Source organism: Bombus pyrosoma, linkage group LG16 (assembly GCF_014825855.1).
Source record: "Bombus pyrosoma isolate SC7728 linkage group LG16, ASM1482585v1, whole genome shotgun sequence".
Lineage (NCBI taxonomy): Eukaryota > Metazoa > Arthropoda > Insecta > Hymenoptera > Apidae > Bombus > Bombus pyrosoma.
The window spans coordinates 2,678,911-2,699,004 of NC_057785.1; the positions used below are offsets into that span (position 1 = coordinate 2,678,911).

The following is a 20,094-nucleotide window of genomic DNA, read 5'->3' on the forward strand; positions in this document are numbered from 1 at the left end:
GGGTAATCGCAGAGCGAGTTAGAAACTTCGTTAAGAAACTTCTTCATTCGTAGGTGAACTTGGTTGTTTCTTGATGTCTGTGATATTAGAGCCGCATTAGACGGTAGCTAGGACCTCATTCTCCATGGGACCACATTTTGAAACTTAACTTTGAAGGTGCCTCGTAACGGCGCCGCGACCTGGTTCTGTCAAAGTCGTGTAAATACAGTCGCGTGTACTGTGTTACACGATACTTGGTTGATTCAGACGAGACATTTGAACGGCAGAGACCTCGCGTGATTTACGGATAGTAGAGTCACGAAAATTTGTTTCAGACGACAAAGCATCGAGCCAAAGTGCGGATTACGTAAGAGAACGGCGACGAGTGGATAATCCTCTTTTTCACACGGAGTTGCACACTCTGTCACAATAACCAGCTACTCCGTAATTAAGAGCTCGGGAGCGGCGTTAATTGCGCACGGTACGAGCTTTTCATCCTGTAAATCGCGTCCTCGCTGTATCAATGAGCCCATTTCGAAACGCCGTATTTTTTACACGGTTCTTCCTGCTAGTAAACGGACCTTGTGTAGAGACTAATCGGTTGTCGGGCCTTAAATTAACCAGATCCTTAATTAACCGACTTGTTTTCCGCTAGAATCGCTCGCGGATATCTATAGACAGGCGCTAAGGCCAGCCTTAGCCGACTAATCGACCGAATCATCGGTCTGCTTCCTCGCAGGCAACTACATTTTCGACCAATAGCAGCGCGAGCCCTTATCAATTAAAAATTCTGTACAAGTATAGCGAATCGTGCACGTAAATGGTGCAACGGTTGGCTCAGGACAGGATCCAGGAGGAGGGTTAACGAGCCGCTCATAGCTCAGGGGCCACGCGGATTTTCAGGATGATCGCCAGAGACAGACGAGTCGAGATCGCCTCGATGAGGATGCCTCCTCGAGCACTCGCCTTTTGCTTTCACTTTCTCACGTGGCGAAGACTAGAAGAGGAATCCCCTTCCCCGCGCCAAGTCGAGTCAACTGCCAGAGGATCCTCGTGCACGAGTTCGTCGTTCCATCTTCGCCGCTCGCGTATGCAATCGTTGCGCGACTGTGTAATTAGCTACACCTTTCTATATGTATACACTAGAGCTCGTATGTATCCGGACACTTTGGTATGTGAATTGTACAAATGAAATTATACAAACGAAATAGTCGCAAGCAACAGGTACTATCTTTTTATGAAGTCAACAGGATACACATGTAATCCATGTTACATACTAAAAAACCTGGCGATTCATTGTAGTATTTATTATACTAGTATTTATTTGTTATAGTAATAGAGACGTTTGCTGTTCAAATGTCACTGATTGTATGAACGTTGAGAGTTTTTCTATCCGTTTAAGGTACCGTTCTTAATCTGCCTTGTAATTAAGAGATCACAGAATTTGCGGAAATGACGAATACCTTGTCAAGTAAGAAAATAATTGTACGAGGTATTGACCATTACAAGAGGAGTTTTTATTATTAGTTTATCCTGAAAGTTGCTTTCGTTTTATAAGGAAATAATAGACGCACAAGGTATTTTTATTATTTTATTGAATTATGTATGATCCACCTTGTGCATCCAATGTATTTCCAATAGAACAAAATGGATCGTACGTAATACAATAAAATAATATGAAACAAAGAACGTTGAGCATCTGCTATTTCCTTATAAAACGGAAGAAACTTTTGAGACAATCTAATATTATGTACTGACTTTCGAAATTCAATTTAATATTATTTATGTTATCTACTTACTATGCGCTTATTATATAATATTATATACAGTGGATAACGATAAAAATCGGATAGTAAGTTAATAGGTAGGAAAACACTTGGGTCACATTGGAAGTGTTTATCAACATAACGTCAATCGAGACAACGATCTACAGTGAGATCCGTTATAACGAGACGCGATAAAGTGCGCGCGTATCGAGCGAAAATTCAAAGTCGATTTTCTCGAAAACAAAGCCTCAAACGAAAAATTTTTATTCCATATTTTCGACTTCTTTTTTCGCGTAGAATCACCCCCTTCCCGCTTGTACCACTAGTTACCAACCACCCTGTATATACTTATTATAGTTATGATGATCATGGTGATTATGAAGAAACAACGTATTATAATATAAAATACTAAATAAGGTAAATATTGCTCGAGTTTTCCAACAAATATAGTCGCAGATAAAAATAAGTGGGCAGATAGTGAAAGTTGTATCAGTGGAGTTTAATCGAACTGGTACTATTGTTACAGTTATATACGTAAGTTTCATTTATTATGAAATGTGAATTTATTGCGATTCCTTATAAAATGAAAATGAAATGAACAAATTTTATTTCATACTTTATTTTATCATAAGCAATCGCCTCGTATCCGCTTGTGCGTGTTATTCGCCCGCACCCTGTATATCCTTACAGTACATGGATTATTTTTTATGTAACTGAAATTAACATTCATAATTTTGTGCAAACAAGCCACACTCGACGAAACTTCATCGACATCTGCCCCGCTACCTGTATTTTTGTCTCCGACTGTGTAACGAGTGGCTGTCCTAACACTTATGGTCCACAGAGTATATACGTACAATAATGTTAACTTTGATGTTTGAGGAATCATTAAAAGCTATCGCGAGTGATCTTTCCGGAAGAAAAACTCGATTTGGACGAGATTTGTGAAGATTTTCGCCTCTGGAGAAGCAACAAGAAGCTACAAAACGGTGTTTTTTTTTTCCAAGAGGAAACGTAATTGCGACAACGTAATCGACGCCGAGATGCAGCTGCGAGATAGCAGCTCGCGCACGCGAGAGGAATATTCAAAGAGAGACATTGCAGATAAGATGCTGACACGAGAGCCTTCGTATTGTCTTCCTTGAGCCTGCACCACCGAAATTTCTCCGTTTACGAAGAGGAGCAAACCTACAACGAACGTTGAAGCAAGTTTCGCAATACGTTTGTTCGAGCCGGCTGCAGGATTTAGGACGAGGAAATTAATTCGTTATTAAGTGAAATCTCTGAACAGACATGGGAAAAAGAAAAGTCGTAGACAAGTGGCGAGAATTTTCTCTCTCGGCAGGCGCATCGAATTGCGTAATCGAGGGTCGTAGGTCGGAAACGCGAGGCATCGATTTCTTCACCGACCTTCCTCGCCATTTTTAATCACCGGAACCAACGATCGGATAGTCTCGTCGCGCTTCCATGTCGTCGCTGATCAAATTTTCCCGCCTTTTCGCGAAGAAACTACGGAAGCTCTTAACACCCGGAATTCTTCGATCCTCTTGGCTATTGTCGTTCTTCTATAGCCTGGCAGCTTCCTCGAAGCTCCAATATCTGGCTCATCGTGCGCGATAATTTACTAACTAATATTGTGTTGGCAACTAAGTGATTGCGGATTTTACCGTTATGGTAATTGGCAAAATCCGCAATCACTTAGTTGCCAAGCCAATAATTAGACCAGAGGATTTTTCCGAATTTATAGAAAATTTCAAGCTACAAAATGGCACACAATGCGCATATAACGTGAAAAGCTGTATGTATAGTCGTAAAATGTAGAAGCTACAATGCTTTTTGTAATACTTGGTAAACAATTTTCTAACCAGACTCCACTTTTTTAATTATAATTATATTCTAAAATGCGAACGTCCATCAGAGCGTTCTACTAATAATATTAATAAATTGACCGGACTTGTAAGTTGTAAATTATACGTTTCTTTCTTGTGACCTTATAATGTGTCGCCTAATGAGATAATCAAACGTCTTGCGATCTGTAACATCTACCTGTAAACGATGATGTCAGATTAAATGGCCACTTCTGGACGTTTCTCCGGACGAAAAATTCTCTTGAACGTCTTGCAAGAATTTTTCGTTCGCAAGGTAGTCAAATGGCTAGCAAATGTCCATAAAAGTCTACTAATAATATTAATAAATTGATCGGACTTGTAAGTTGTAAATTATACGTTTCTTTCTTGTGACCTTATAATGTGTCGCCTAATGAGATAATCAAACGTCTTGCGATCTGTAACATCTACCTGTAAACGATCATATCAGATTAAATGGCCACTTCTGGACGTTTCTCCGGACGAAAAATTCTCTTGAACGTGCTGCAAGAAGTTTTCGTTCGCAAGGTAATCAAACGGCCAAATCGAATGACCAGAAACATTATAACATCCTGCTTTCATTTTGTTAGTATATCGTGCACCTGTAACCTGTAAAACTTCGCTGATAACGTTAGTTCGATTCCACGAGACGGCTGTGATCTTAAAATTTCATATTCCCAACAGCTTGGCCGTTTCTTTCCCTTTGAATTAGTCGACCATGCAAAATCGATCCTGAATTCTTTTCCATTCCGGATCGACTTAAACGCGAAGAAAGGAACTTTCTTCTGCCTCTCTTTTTGCCTTTTCTGCCTCTGTTTATTTCTTGCCTTACGCTCATTTCTATGTACAGGATAATTGCCATTATACAGGATGTAACAGAACGCGTAGAATCCACTTCAGGACTCGATCGTACGCTTAAAAACAACGAAGAAAGTTCATACGAACTTAGCTTCTTTGCGGAAGATGCTCGAAATGACCATCTGACTTTCCTTCTGTCGTGGAACCGGTTACTGGTGTTTTCCGAACTTGTTGAAAAGCTTGTCCTATCCTGAACGTTAGTCTCTCGATATTTTCATGAGCGTCTGCTGTTTTTACAAAATTCGTTACGTCTCATTAACGAACACAGACACAGCATACGTTTACATGGACTTTTTCATCGCTTTTACGTGCTATAATCAGCTCTCGAGGTTGTTATATTATATATACACCTTGTATTACGTTCGTATCTGTCCTATCGAATAAATAAATAGACAAATTTGAATATCTTTCGATATTAGCACGTTGACGAAAAGTTCGACGCAGAATTAACCGACTCAGCGGCTGATTTCACCAGCGGAGCATCGACCAATGGATACGATAGTCGTGATGTCGATATATCTGTGCTCCAGTTCCTATTGCTTTCGCCGTTTCAACGCGATAAATCGTCGATTCGTGAGGAGGATTCGAGTGCACGTGCCGGAGGACGTTGGAGATCTTCGAGCCAGCTTTCACTAGCTCGACTCGGGCTAGAAGAGGAACACGTACGAAGGGAAATAGGAAAAACGGGAGCTCGTGCACGCCAAGGCCGTACATCTAATCGCGTTCGCTCTTTCGTGCCGCGCCACCTTTCGTTCCTCCTTCGATCGAGCATGAAAATCACAAATACAAAAATAGCTCGACTTGGGATATTTTTATACGACTACCTGCTCGAATATCTTGCGTGTAACGTGTAAAAAAGGATGCCAGAACACGAAGAATCGTTGAATATTAAACAAGGCGATGTCCCATTCGGATTCCACGCTGTAAATGGACTCAGAATCTGCCATGGTTTAGAGAAAGACGCGGCTTCGCGTCACACGCGAAAGTGTTAAAAAAGATAGCGAGACGGTGGCTGGACGAAGAGGTGCACGAGTCTGACGGAAGTCGAGTGTGTTCCCGCATACGCTTAGCACCTTTTTGTATCCGCTTGGGTAACGAGCAACATTCTCTCTTCTCCAAATCGCTATGCAAATCTACGTAATATCATTCCTCGCCAACAGTCGTGTAAAACCGAGCTTTTTTTCCTTCCAGATGTACACAAGTTCGCGAAAGTATTCCAGCGTGTGTAGATAATTTCTGAGTGTATCGTGCGTATCGTACGAAACATTCTGAAACTTCTGTCAACACCGTTAACGCCATTATATTCGCTATGTTCGAAGCAAATTTGAAAATTGTATCCATCGGAGTGTATATTTCGCCGAGATCGTAGTATACCGAACAAACGATTATTCGTTGCGTTAAAATAAACTTCGGTATTCCATAGGATCATCCTTAACACGCCTAAGATGCTTATCCTCGTTTCTATATGTATACTACATGTATATCCTTGTATTGGTTTCAAATACCAGCGTAACCATGACGATGTCTCGTTACGTAAATTTCAAAATGTTTTATACGATACACGCAGAAGAATCTTTTACGCTAAACGTACGAATACTTTCGTCTGTTGCAGTCGTGAACTCCAACGTAGAATGATCCTCGCGCAATGATCGATGCAGACATCGCACCGGATCGTGAAGCCCACAATAAGCGTCTAGTTCGTTTCTAGATAAGCCTCTTTTAGATAAGCACGCTTTCATTTGCAACAAATACAATTTAATAATCGCCTATGGAGTTATCAGGTTCGTAGCATCCCTGATAAATATCCTGGCGGGAAAATGGCCTGTCTGTGCACCCATGACCCCGCTTTCTCCATCGCATCGGTTCGACGCTTGGCAAAGAATGTCACGACAAACGTTCATACTCGTAGGCGTTCGCGATATGGGCAAAAAGACGGAAGCGTTTTCGAGCCTCTCCTCGTATGTCTAACGTGTGTCTGATATACAGTGGCCGTAAAAAGTATTGACGCACCATCGTATTAATAATTATTATTTATCAATTAGGTGCAAGTATCTTGAATTTTGCATTAAAATTAGGTAACACTTTCGTACGAGTGCAAAAGACGAAAGCGTTTTCGAGCCTCTCCTCGTGTGTCTAATGTTTGTCTGATATACAGTGGCCGCAAAAAGTATTGACGCACCATCGTATTAATAATTATTATTTATCAATTAGGTGCAAGTGCCTTGAATTTTGCATTAAAATTAGGTAATACTTTCGTAGCAAGAATTTGATAGGAAAGTGAAATGCAGTATCTGAGAAGAATGTGCTTCGCTCGAAAATAAGGACACGTGGCAGTGTTTTTTACAGCCACCGTATCCGTGAATTTGGTATCGGTATCTGCGCTGAATATTCTACGAACGTATTCTATACAAATTCTCGTAACCTTCGGCTTTAAAAAGAAAGGCGAGATCGCATCCGAGCTTCCACCGATGGAACGATAGAAAATTCAAAATTGCGCGAAGGTTGAGATGATCCATGTACGGTTTTCACGATCTCTATTAATAGATATCGAAGATGATGGGAAAAAAGGAAGCCAGGTAAAATTACAAGGAGCCAGCCGATCCATCTCCCACTATGGTCACGTTCCTCCGGCTGTAGGTGCAAATATCGTGCCATCTAAGAACGAGTCGAAGGCAACTTTCGCCCTCCAAGGCTGAGAAGATTCCTCGTCGCGAGCTCATCGCGCGTAATAGAGACGCAGATGGTCATTGAAAAACGGAATAGCCGCAGTCTGTGATGAAACTTTCGATTAACTCTTATTTACGAGAGAAGATAGATCTCTAGCGAACAGCTAAAACAGTATAAATCTAATTTTCATCGCAACAGAATCAGTCGACGCTAATAAATATATTCGACACTGCTGTCCTTTCCTTATGCTTCCGCTAGTACAACACAATTTCGCTTCTTTCTCGCTCTTCTACTTGAGATTTCAACAGCGCATGTAAAAGATGACAATAACAATTTTCAAAAAAGATCCACGTTTATCCAATGCAAAATACGAAGCTTCGCTAGATTACATTGAGCGTCAGATATATTTGTAGTGTACAGGGTGTCACAGGTTCGATGGTACAACCGTGGAGAGGATGGTTGTACATGAGAAAATAAGTCGAGAATATTTAATACATTTTTTTCGAATAAATTTGCTTTCGAGAAAATCGATTTTGAATTTGCCCCAAGTACGCATGAACTTGACTACGTTAGACGGATCACTATTCTCGAAAACAAAGCCTCGAACGGAACACATTTATTCCATATATTCGACTTATTTTCTCATGTACAATCAGCCCGTCCACGATGTACCATCAATATTGGGACACCCTGTACGTATACGTTCATATTCGTTATATTCGATCCAAGAGTCTTGCGTAAGCCTCGTTTTATCGTCGACGATGTTCTCAAACGTGCCGGAAACCACCTCCGTTTCACGCAGGATAAACAGAATGCGAGGGGAATTGCAAAATTTCGATTGTCGAGGTACGACCTCGATCTTCAGCCTCCCCGTGCTTCCTCTCGATTTTCCTTTATCCTTCGCCGCTCTCCAACCCTTTGATTCCTCTCGGACCTTAGGACGATCAGGTTCCAGGCAACGAGAAGTCGGTCCATCGCTGGAATGCGACACAGCACTCCTTGGATGCGCCTTTCCAGGGGTCGAGACTCGATCTCGAGCTGGCAAAGGGCAAGAGACGACCGGTCGCGGCGTACACCACGATTCCTGTGTCGATTCCAGCACGCTCCGACCGTCACCGATATCGATGGTATCGATCAATTCATCCGATCGCAGATCTCTATCGGTATCTTGAACTGCAGACACTTTCGGAGCTAAGATCTCCTGTCGATCGACGATTTTTCCGGACTTTGGCAACCCGTGTTCTGGCTGCGTCCCGCCGAATGATTTAATAGAAAGCGACTTTTACTGCCTGTCGCCTTCGTAACCCATCGATTTGTCATCCGAGAGAGTCCAACAGCAACGTCGATTTGTCATAGGAGCAGGTAAACCTTCTCTAAAGATCGGCTAGGCTTGTCCTAGATCGGACAACTCGCAGGTTCGTCGACTTACATCAAACGAATGATCGAAATAATTGTGAAACAATTAAACGCACAGAATTGCGGAGAATTACACCGCCTGCCATAAATATTGGTATTCTTGATGATATTTGATAGAAAACGAACGCTGTTCCACTGCGTTTATTCCTTAATTATCTCACCGTAAATCTGTTACTTTATTCGCGTCATACGAGTCTTATAACGTGCTGTTCATTCTTACAAAAGTCAAATTTATTATGTTTTTTTATAAATGTAACGAACAGTTGTCTTAATACATAACGTGTAGAGACGCGTATTAATTTACGTGTTTCCATAGTCTTCCTCTCTCTGTCTCTTCCTATTTCAAATTCTGAGCTCTGAAGATCGCCAGGCTGTGTTTAGAAAGACGTCAGCAAGGACCTCAGAATGTTCGAAAAACAAACTCTATAGGAAGATGCGAAGAATGCGAGGTTACGATCGTTCTGCAGCTTTCATCAATAGTTTCTCTATGCAGGTCGTCACTGGCTGGTAGCATCTGCCTTCGGCGATCGAGCGGAGAGTGACGTAACGCTTCGTTACGTCCTCTACCCCCATCAGACACGTGTGCCTTCTCCTGGATAGAGGAGAGCCCCTACCTCGTCCACGGGCCCCAGAGGCGTCCTCCCGTGGAACGTTCCCCGCTGGGCATCCTCTTCTCGGTCGTGGCGTTCTCCTCGACGCTGCAGTCATCTCGAAGAGTCCCTTCGCGAAGGTAACGCGCGAGTGTCAGCTATCTTGTGGATCAACTGCTGTAGTGAACGGTTTAGTCGAAGAAGAAGACAGGATGAAATCGATCAGGAGACTCGTTTGCCTTGTATGGGGTACGTTTAGACGAAACTTTGGAGATTTAACTGAATTTCACGGGTGCTCCAGCGAATTTCTCTGTCGCGATCCTTCGAGCGGAAAGAGACGCGTGTCGCGAATACGATTCTGCGAACATGCCGTAAACGCGCGAAAAAAGAAGCATCAGCGCGAAGCGTGACGAGCCACTGGTTGCCGAGCGATTTTCCCTTCTCGTTGCTGGTGAAATTAATTATGGAAAGCGAAAGTTTACGACTTTTTTTCGATGATTCCCATTTTGTTACAGTGGCTGCGCTCGGAGCCTGTGTCTTCGGGCTCCAACGGCCACCACCCAGGTACTCGCAACAGTACATGCCGGAAACTTCCTTCACTTGTCGCAATAAGATCGTAGGAAGCTATTACGCCGACCCAGAGACTGACTGTCAAGTCTTTCACGTCTGTGTGTCCGTGTCCGGCACTATTCAGGATTACAAGTAGGTTATTCTGTGAGAAAAATTAATATTCCGTCTACCAACGCGTTCAACACCATCTATTATAAGCATCTGTTGTTTTTTCTTTCTTTCTTTTCTTTTTTTCTTTTTTTCAAGGTTCTTGTGTCCCAACGACACAGCGTTCGACCAAGAAAGTCAAACCTGCGCGGACTGGTACGACGTGGACTGCGAGGCGGCTACTCTGTACTACGCCAGCGATAATTTTGACCTGTACAGACTAGGATCCGGTCTGGAGTCGCTTCACTACGATAGCATACGCAGCGACGCCGAGCCCCAAGACCATCTTCAACGGTCTGAAACGAGCGACCCTGTTCGTTCGTCGGCCAACACTCTCAACAGAGTGTCGTCGGGAAGCTTTAACGCCAACAGGGATCTCCGAGGCAGCAGCAGTGGCAATTTTTACAATAATAGGAACGGCAAGGATGAGGATTATGAGAGCGAGAAAACCTACAAGGACGAGATTGCTCAAGAAAAAAAGAAGACCGGAGTGAGAAAGGTCAGCAGGAAGCAGCAGTACAATGACAATGGCAACAATAATTACGTAGCATCCAGCACTGCTGTACCTGCCGCTGCTCCTGCTAATCAGAATACTTATACCGGCTTCTATAGTGGCAATAATTACAATCAGCGAGCCAATGGTTTCGTATCGTCGACCAGTGCGAGGCCTCTAGAGAATTTCAACAGGAATCAACAAAATACGCAAAGATATAACACGCCGTCTTCGACGTACAGGCCCAGCACCAATTATCAGAATAATTACAACTTCCAGTCTCCTAGCACGACGACCAAAACGACCATTTACAACGCTTACAACACCAATCCCAATTACAATCAACAAAATACCGGTGGCTTCAGTCAAAGTACCACGGTGAAGCCGACTAGCTATAATAAGAATTACAATCAGAATTATAATAACGGCGCGCAGTTTACGCAATCCACAACCTTGCAACCTAGCACCAATTACCAGCCAAACGATTATACAAACTACCAGAGAAATTACAATAATATTCAACGTACAAATAGTAACGTACCTTATCAGTCTACCACTGCTGCACCTACCGTCTACGATAATAATTATAGTAACAACAACAATAATTACAATAACAACAATAATAATGGACAGTACAGAAGTAGTACAACCATCAAGCAGGATATCTCTCAACCAACCACTAAATACTTCCCTAGTTTTGCAAGCAGCAGTTACGCTCCTACTACATATAGCCCAGCCACGAAGAAGTATATTCCTAATGACAATGCCCAGGCTCAAACAGCTGTGAGGGCCAGCGAAAGCGGACAGTACTACGAAAAATCTAACCAACCTATCAAAAGTTCGTCTCAATACTACGACAGTACCAAAGCACCAAAGAAAGCCACGCAATACAACAATTACGATGGAACAAATGGGAAATACTATACCGAAACCAGCACCGGAAATTACGATCTAGCAAGGTCTTCGGTTGGAATTGGATTCAGCCCTGCTAGTATCAATCATTTGGCCGAAACACCAAGATCTACTACTCCAGTACCAAGGTATTAGATAGATTAGTACGCAATATGTACTTGTAAACCCGAGCCAACGTTTGACTCTATTAAAGAAAATACGTTTTTACATATTCTTACAGTTTTTATCATTTTGCTATTACTACTAATTACTATTACTACTTTACTATTTTTACATAGGAGAATTTCTACAGCCACCACCTACAATCCCAACAATTTCAACTCTAATACCCAAAGATCGTCACAATCACCAACAACTCCTAGGGAAAGTACTTATGTTAGTGGATCCGCCAGACCGTTTTCATCCACGACGAGGCTACCTAGTACCACTACAACGCGACCAAAATCTGGGAAAAAAAATGACTACGACTATGCCTATTATGATAACACTGCTGGACTAGAATACGATAGTCTGGATCTGGAACACGTAACCGGAAACAAGGAGTCAACGAAGATCGCAAGGAATTGATTCTTTTTGCTTTAATCGAATCCTTTGAGAACACACATCTATGCCACACGATTGAATAGGTTCAATTTCCGCGAAGCTACGGGACTTGCTGAATTTATGAATAATAGTGGCCAGTGTATTTGTCAAAATCGGCTTTCGATGATAGTAGAAGAAGAATAAATTGAAAACCGGTTTTGTTGTAAAGAGTAGATCGCCTTAAGTATAATATAAATAGTGATTTCTTAAAATCTAATAATAACGAGTATGTATTTCGATAGACCTGTTCTCTTTCTCTGATTTGTTTTTACAGTATTGTAGGTTAAAGAATTATGCGAGTGGAATGTCCTCTTGCGTTAGAAATTACTATTTCTAATTTATCGATTATTCTGAAATTATTGTTATTACTGAGAAAATATTATCTTATTAATAACGCAATTTTCTTATCGAAATTTGATGTCTTTTGTACATATAATGAAAGATGGTTTAAATCTAACGATAACGTCACTATTCGCATACTAAAATCTGCGGACTGAGTGTATATATTATATGTATTTTAATAAAAAAGCACTAAAAAATAATTCACTGTCTAATAAATTCCTTACGCCAAAAATTTCAAATTTGAATCTAAAGTTTCACCAACAGAAAAACGTATAACTTCCTAAAACTTGATGGAATTATTAATTACATATTATTACAAACATATTTATGTACAGATATGAAAATAGAACAAATTTTTGTTAAAAGGTTGCCTCAAATTGTTCACGGACGTTTGTTGTAAAATCTAGAAAATTTCCTACTTTTAGGGAAAATTATCGTGACCTTAACAGAGATCACTATTGCTAGTACTGCTAGAAATGACAGTGTGAAGTGTAATACAATCCTAAACGGTTTGAAGAATTCGGAATTGAGATGTTCCAATTCTTTAAAGAACAATATCTCTAATTCCTAACATTTATTTAATATATTTAGGAACATCGTAATTTATTGAAACGTCCCCCTAACTGGATAAAAACAGATGATCAAATACATTTACTTAAACAACGTTATCACATGTTCATAGCTCTATGTAAGTATTAAAACCTTGCTTTTACCAAAACACGAGAATATTTCACGAAAAAGTATATTCTTAGTTCTACTTACTCTAACATATCTAGTTGTGACATTGAAACAACGGAAGATGTAGGTTATTGCATAATCTATTTATAGGTTATACTTCCAACGGTTGTAATTTTTATTTTCTTGAATGAAAACATAAGTATTCTAATTTCAAATGCTCGTTGCAGAAATTCTAGAACAAAGGAGAATGGGTAATGTAATGAATTCTGCTGTATTGGCAGCTGATGCAATTATCCCAACGCACCAGCAACAGATCTCAAATGCTCCATATCATGGAATACACAAACCTGATGGGAAACCTCCCCCAGAATGTCCTATGCACAAATCTGCACAGGACAAAACACCATCTACGTATCCCAGCGAATGTCCAATTAATGACATGGCTTCAGGAGACATTAATCCCCTTAATATGGTTAATATCCTAGTTAACACAATTTAGAGTATCTCTAGAATCCCTCTTGGCATTAATTCATTTCCTCTGAATGACAAGTTAAATAAAATTCTAGATGCCACCAGCTAATCAACAACCAGCACCAGATCAGCCTTTCCCACTGCCCACAGAGAGACAAGTTTCATCTATACCAAAAGCAGTGGGAGAAGGAGAGTTTTGGGTGTACCCTTCGCAACAAATGTTCTGGAATGCGATGCTGAGGAAAGGCTGGAGATGGCAAAAAGACGATATAACACCAAAAGATATGGATGACATAATAAAAATCCACAATGCCAATAACGAACTGGCATGGCAAGAAGTGCTTAAGTGGGAGGCTCTTCATGCAAAAGAATGTTGTACTCCGAAATTGCGTAGCTTTGGAGGCAAGGCCAAGCAGTATTCGCCACGCGCTCGCATCCGATATTGGTTGGGGTGAGTTATGGTTATCAAGAAGAATAATTCACGATTATCCTTGATGAGTTTGACTAATAAACGTGGACCTATTTTTTTTTTTAGATATGAATTACCATTTGACCGGCACGATTGGATCGTAGACAGATGCGGGAAGGATGTACGATACGTTATAGATTATTATGATGGTGGAGCAGTTGATGAAAAATTTACATTCACATTACTAGATGTTAGACCAGCTATGGATTCGTTAGAGAACATTTGGGATCGCATGAGGGTGGCATGGATGCGTTGGAAATATTGTAATGAGTCAAAAGAATCGGAATGCGCTACGAAAAACGAAGAAAAAAAATAAAAGTTAATAGGACAAAAGGATATTAGCTTGTTGGTTAATTTTATGCTCGTTCTACGTATTATCTTTACGTAATGTACAGTTTTTAAAATACAGGAAACATAGTTACACAACAAACCAAAGAAGTTCACTAATGTTTAAGAAACGAAAAGAATATTGGATACTTCTCTAGTGCTTTTCTTACTTACACAATTATAAAAAATCAATTTTAAAGTTAAAATATAAACTTCAATCAATCTCCTAAAGGTCAATTTTTTTAATTGACGTATCGGATGTACATTCTAATAAATTGAAAAGATTTTTATAAATCCGAGACTTGTTTTTTTGTATATCACACTCCACTTTATTGTCAGTACCGCACATTATTTATACCTAACAGTATGGAGATTAAAAAAACTGTGTTCAAATATTTGTATAGAGTAAAATTACATTATTAACAACATTGGTGTTACTTAAAACGCACGAATGTTTTATTTCGTTGGAAAATGATATATACTGTGCTTAACTGTTTTGCTATACACGCATTCTTATATAATATATTTTTAACATATATCAATTATTACAAAAATGTTTGGTACGTATATAACAAAGAATATTAAATCAAGGCTCGAGTAACAATGATATTGTATCATTCTTAATAGTTTTAGTTAGAGTAATATATTAGTACATCATTTTTTTTAATTTCACTGTAAGATCATGATTTTATGATAAATCATTTCTTAATTATAATTCACGTTATATCCTTAAATCTACTGAGAATCACAATCTTTCTTGTAACGATTTTTTTTTAAATTTATAATACGTTAAAGTTAACAATTGTTATGTTCACAAAAATATCCCTATCCCCATTATCTTTTCTAATATGTACCAGTGTAAACAAACACACAAGAAGGCTGTAATAGAAAATATAATTATAATGATCAAAGTAACATTCCTTTACTCTGCTATCTTCCTATATTAATAAAAAAAAAATTATAATTTTTCTATACTATTAGCACACTAATTTCTCACACGCTATAACAAACATAATATCACGAATTTGATATTCAACTATTCATTTCTTACTAAAAGTAAATATTCTTTCAGGATACTAACTTGTTGCAAAATAATATTATATATATTTTTTTTCTCGATAAACGATAAATAAACAACGAATAAATACAAATTACCAAAACTCTGTTTTATATTTACATAACTCTATGATCAATCCAGATTCAATTCTTTCCAATCATACAAATTTACTGAAGGCTTTTCGATAAATTTATCAAAAGGCTTAACAGTCTTAAATAGTATTTCGATAAATTTTTCAAAAAGCTTAACAGTCTTAAATAGTATTATGAGGCAGATAGCCAGAACAGTTGTTGGAGCCACAAAGACATGGTGTATGACTGAGATTATGGACGGAATTAGTAACTCCGCCGGCGTAGTTAAAAGTTATCTCTTCGCCTATCTCTATATCTCTGGATGCGAACAAACATAATCGAGGTACTGGTCCTTCGACTCGAATAGGTACAAGATTAGTATTTGGATCGCAACTGTGATTGGAGTATCTTCCGATATTGCCAAAATACTTAGGATCTATGCACGTCACTATTACTCGATCCCCGATATGTTCAGAAACAACAAGAACGTAATTCATGGTATTTTTATTCGCTTCGACTCTACGCCTTGCTTCCTCGATACCTACCACCTCCCCAGCGTATTCGCAAATGAATTGACCTTTCTTAATGGGTTTACTCGTGAACAAACCGTGTCCTTTCCCATCGATCTCTGACACGATTAGACTATCCACTGGACCATTCTGTACCACTCTATTATTACAATTTTCTCCACAAGTACAATGAGGGTTGCATTCAACTATTGGCCCTGATAATTTTTCATCTAGTATACAATCATCTTTATAATTCGGCGAACCACGTGTACAGAAACAGTTGGAACACCGAATTGTACATGAGCAACCTAATGAATATTCTGATTCGAACTCTTCCAGATCTATTCCAGGACCTGGTATATTATGTACTGTGTACATGACACCAGGTATAGCGTGTTCGTATTCATCTGCACAGGCAGTCGCCTCCATGATTATTACAATATTATATCAATTAAAAACCAGAAGAAAGTTCGACAGGATCTTTAAGGATAGGCAGCACAAAATAAAGGAAACAATTATTTTGTATTTGTTTCTTTGTCCTCAATAAAAAGTATGTGTTATATATTAATAAAGAGCTCTAAAAGTCAAATTCCAGCTATTCTACTTAGCACTGACCTCCAATAATCCTTCAAACGACGATTTGATTGATTGCAATGCACTAGAAGAAGGTAGTGGTATAATTTTATATCCCATGTAAATCGTAGCTCCCAATAAGGAGGCTTTAATTGTAAACTTTAATATTTTGCTTGATAAAGGTTGAGGAGGTACTCTATAAAAAAAAATATGGAAAAGAAGAGTAGGTATCCATGATGATACATCCATGAATACTTAAATTAACATTATATATACCGTATAATAGGCCATATATCAGAGGCTTTTACTTTTCCCCAGTTTTCAACAATTCCATCAATATGTCCTATGCCAACAACTCCTACAATTCTTGGTGGTTTTAGCCCTTCTGCAGTGTGTTGTGCTGCAGTAGCCATCTGAAGATGGTATGTAAGATATATATCCCTTTCTGTGACAAACGTTCTCTCTATCGCTGGGTATTCTTCTCTCAATGATGAAATCATTTGTTGTATCACACATTTCCGTTTATAACGCTCTACGTCTTGTTTACTGATACGAGAATCTAATCGTACCATTAACCAAGCTAGCTTCATTATTTCCCACCAAGATAATTCTCTCAACGCACGTTGAAATGTCACGTTAATCGAACGATCCGCTAACTGAATAATGCAATTTGGTACTTTTTTTGCCTGAAGAAGCACCATGGAATTTATAATTATCTCACGTTGTTTAAATTCGGTTAAAGTCTATTTTAGTATACCTCTTCGAACGCTGTACGAAATTCACCACCTGGTGGCATCCCAAGTTGCTTAACGACATGACTCACCATGCGGTATAACATAATATGCAACAATCCATTATAAACCCCATAGTGTCTTATTGTTTCAGTTAAACTTTCTGCAAAACGAAGCAAGTGAATGATATGCCAAAAGCATTGTACTTAAACAAACAATCTGGGGAACTTACTAATACTTAAGTCTGTTGCATTACGATACAGAGCTTCCTCGTTAATGTTTATAACATCGATTCTAGTTTTACATAATTCAACTACAACTATGTGAGGCTGTACAGCCTGAATGATCTTTAATTGTAAAGAAAAAATATAGTTTTTAATTATCCTACTAGGGAGTTCCTACTATCTTTAAAGAAAACATATTGGAATGATCCTTGAATATTCTGAAATGTACTTAATATATCTGGTACATATAAAATATAATTTATTTACCATTGCAACATCATTTTGGCTTTCAACACTGAAATGTGCTGTGCCTACTAAGTATAATTTTCCTCCTTCTGGTGTAGTAAGTAATGTCACTGTCTCTGGTAATTTCTCATCTATGCTTGCATCATATTTTGGTTCAATAAATGCAGCAATATCACTATTTTTATAATTAGTTTCATTGTGAGTACTAAATCTCAATTGATGTCCAACAACTTCTAGAGCAAAAACAATCTTGTTTTAAATACACGCCTTAAAGTACAAAATGTTCATAAATATTTCTAAGAAATGGATTTTTAGAAAGATAAGACTTTCTAGGAACTATTCCATAAGTGATGATGATACCTTGACGCTTTGAAAATTTTGTTTTATTTTTATATTTTACTGGCATTCTGGAAGCACTAATATACTACTGTATCAGGTGTGCACTATAAATCAGTCAGTAGCTCAACATTGATTTTATTATCATATTAAAAAGACAAAGAGAGAAAGAAAGACCTCGTAGGTCTCCTTCTATGGAAACCCTAAAAGATCAGCTATTTAAAGTGCCTATTCAAGTGACTAACAACATACTTATAACGAGCTAAATAGCAAATTCTATTAACAAATATCACCAGAAAATTAAATTATAATGAACTACAAAATGGCAAGTATTTACAAGGAATGTTTTTTAATGAAATATCTTTGATGATATTATCATCACTAAGAATGCTTTGTCTAATATTTTTTTTTTATTATCACCTTTAGTTTGATCCTCTTTAGTATCTATCGAAGATTTTGCAGTATCCAAATCAGGTTTTGATTTATTAACCGTCTTTACATCTATTTGCAACTCACTACTAATTAACTTTTCAAATGGAGTTGGGATATGTAAACTTCTATCATCATTAATATCGTTCGCATCAACTACAAAGTACCGTCTAGCAACTAGCATATTTTTATTTTTGCCAAAATCTGTGCTCATGATATCTGAAGACATTTTATACCTAACAATTGAAAGTATATATTAAATTCAATCATTTTTCTAATTGATTTTATAAACTTCTTGAAATTAAAGAAAAATTTACTAATACCATATGACAACTGATTGCAAAAAATTTGTCTAACATATAGTTAGATTTACGTATTTAAAATTAATAGATTACCAAAATAAAAGCATCACTTAATGAACGCGAGAAAGTTCGTTGCAATTCTAAGAAAATCTCGAAGAAATTGGTTAAAAACGCTTCAATGTTTAAATTACTTTTTCCTATAACCTCAAGAACTAACAATATGGTTTTAATAATTGTATTATTCTAACTACCAAAATGGCTCAAAATTTTTTATAAAAATATTTTGTTGTAACAGATAAACGATACCTTAGATATAGTTTCCTTTTACTGTAAATAGATATAATAAACAAAAACTATTAAGAAAAATATCTGGAACTACCTTGTTACTTGTAGATGACGTGTCAACAACTATTAAGATTAACTTTACAGAGAATGTTTAATTGATTTTCAATTATTAAAATAAATTATTCTGCTAAATTTCATGAAGTGAATCAAGCTTATTGTTAAGTATTCTCTCTTACTTATCCACAAATACATAAAATATCGTATGAATGTATGAATAAAAGGCAGTGATACACTATCCGTATATACATTCTATACCAATTAGTCAACTATAGACAAACTATCGATTATTGTCACAACTTTAATTGCTTGTCATTATTATTGTTGTATAAATCTAGAGATTTATATTTAACGTTAAAAATTATCCATATTAAGTAATGTGTATTATTCCCCTTTTTCTTGATTTTATTTTAAAGCGTGAGATATGATATTAGATATGTTAGATACATATAATGAATAAAAAAAGATTTAATTTTCATACATATAAATTATTTTCTATTTCGAGTATCTACCAAACTAATAATCGAATTCTTTAAAATTAATCACAATTTTATGGTAAATACAATTTGAAACAAAAGAAGCAAGATATTGCGCAATGCTGATAATAATTAGGCTGAGAATACTTATTTATTTATTAAAAATTTATATGTGTAAAGATGTACAGAATGTACTGTAATATGTAAGGAACACCCAAATGCTTATTATAATATTTAGACAATGAAATAAATTTCTATTTACATTGCATTTCTTTAACTGTATTTATAAAAATTTCTTTAGTCTAATTATTCAAAATATTCAATATTATTCACTTACCAATGTAGTGAGAACTTGATTGTAGAAAATCAGGAAGATGAAATCCTCCTTGCTTTGTGTTATTGTATTTTCTTCTTGGAGATGATACCTCCTGTTACTCTATCGTCTATAATAATACAAATAATATAACAGTTAGCTTATAATTCTGCTGTAAAAACAAACATCTATCAAAATTCAAATTATAAAAAGATGGTCGATAGAGGGTGCTGTTATGATTCAAATATAACGGACAAACTTAAATTGAATTCTTTTCGAACAATAATTTTCATGTATTATAATCCCTATCATCTTTTCGTAATTATACTTCATTGTCGATGTCAAAACTTGAA

At 37.7% G+C, this 20,094-nt stretch overlaps 4 protein-coding genes across 4 annotated transcripts; 2 read left to right on the plus strand and 2 right to left on the minus strand.

Moving 5' to 3' along the window:
- The first annotated feature begins 8,869 nt into the window (after positions 1-8,869).
- Positions 8,870-12,376, plus strand: LOC122576210 (GATA zinc finger domain-containing protein 8-like). The gene is made up of 4 exons (XM_043746149.1): positions 8,870-9,390; positions 9,657-9,843; positions 9,958-11,391; positions 11,542-12,376. Exons 1-4 carry the CDS (start codon positions 9,354-9,356, stop codon positions 11,828-11,830), a joined length of 1,947 nt encoding a protein of 648 aa, XP_043602084.1. The 5' UTR covers positions 8,870-9,353; the 3' UTR covers positions 11,831-12,376.
- A 252-nt stretch (positions 12,377-12,628) lies between these two features.
- On the plus strand, positions 12,629-14,431 carry LOC122576213 (holocytochrome c-type synthase). The gene is made up of 4 exons (XM_043746153.1): positions 12,629-12,875; positions 13,093-13,337; positions 13,432-13,787; positions 13,872-14,431. Exons 2-4 carry the CDS (start codon positions 13,113-13,115, stop codon positions 14,119-14,121), a joined length of 831 nt encoding a protein of 276 aa, XP_043602088.1. The 5' UTR covers positions 12,629-12,875; positions 13,093-13,112; the 3' UTR covers positions 14,122-14,431.
- A 6-nt stretch (positions 14,432-14,437) lies between these two features.
- LOC122576214 (histone-lysine N-methyltransferase SETMAR) lies at positions 14,438-16,525 on the minus strand. The gene is made up of 2 exons (XM_043746154.1): positions 16,385-16,525; positions 14,438-16,249 (listed from the first exon to the last, which is right to left on the minus strand). The coding sequence occupies exon 2, from the start codon at positions 16,196-16,198 to the stop codon at positions 15,443-15,445; it is 756 nt and encodes a 251-aa protein (XP_043602089.1). The 5' UTR covers positions 16,199-16,249; positions 16,385-16,525; the 3' UTR covers positions 14,438-15,442.
- Positions 16,273-19,219, minus strand: LOC122576212 (traB domain-containing protein). Its single transcript, XM_043746152.1, has 7 exons — positions 18,990-19,219; positions 18,300-18,544; positions 17,565-17,776; positions 17,306-17,420; positions 17,100-17,236; positions 16,619-17,028; positions 16,273-16,538 (listed from the first exon to the last, which is right to left on the minus strand). Exons 2-7 carry the CDS (start codon positions 18,535-18,537, stop codon positions 16,370-16,372), a joined length of 1,281 nt encoding a protein of 426 aa, XP_043602087.1. The 5' UTR covers positions 18,538-18,544; positions 18,990-19,219; the 3' UTR covers positions 16,273-16,369.
- Between the last annotated feature and the right edge of the window lie 875 nt (positions 19,220-20,094).

Coding starts and splice junctions, on each gene's coding strand:
- LOC122576212 (XM_043746152.1), bottom strand. CDS start 18,537: ATGTCTTCAGATATCATGAGCACAGATTTTGGCAAAAATAAAAATATG. Junction 17,237..17,305: donor TGCAACAGACTTAAGTATTA/GTAAGTTCCCCA, acceptor TTCGTTTTGCAG/AAAGTTTAACTGAAACAATA. Junction 17,029..17,099: donor TTCGTACAGCGTTCGAAGAG/GTATACTAAAAT, acceptor GTGCTTCTTCAG/GCAAAAAAAGTACCAAATTG.
- LOC122576210 (XM_043746149.1), top strand. CDS start 9,354: ATGAAATCGATCAGGAGACTCGTTTGCCTTGTATGGG. Junction 9,391..9,656: donor ACTCGTTTGCCTTGTATGGG/GTACGTTTAGAC, acceptor ATTTTGTTACAG/TGGCTGCGCTCGGAGCCTGT. Junction 9,844..9,957: donor GGCACTATTCAGGATTACAA/GTAGGTTATTCT, acceptor CTTTTTTTCAAG/GTTCTTGTGTCCCAACGACA.
- LOC122576214 (XM_043746154.1), bottom strand. CDS start 16,198: ATGGAGGCGACTGCCTGTGCAGATGAATACGAACACGCTATACCTGGT.
- LOC122576213 (XM_043746153.1), top strand. CDS start 13,113: ATGGGTAATGTAATGAATTCTGCTGTATTGGCAGCTGATGCAATTATC. Junction 13,338..13,431: donor ACATTAATCCCCTTAATATG/GTTAATATCCTA, acceptor ATAAAATTCTAG/ATGCCACCAGCTAATCAACA. Junction 13,788..13,871: donor CGCATCCGATATTGGTTGGG/GTGAGTTATGGT, acceptor TTTTTTTTTTAG/ATATGAATTACCATTTGACC.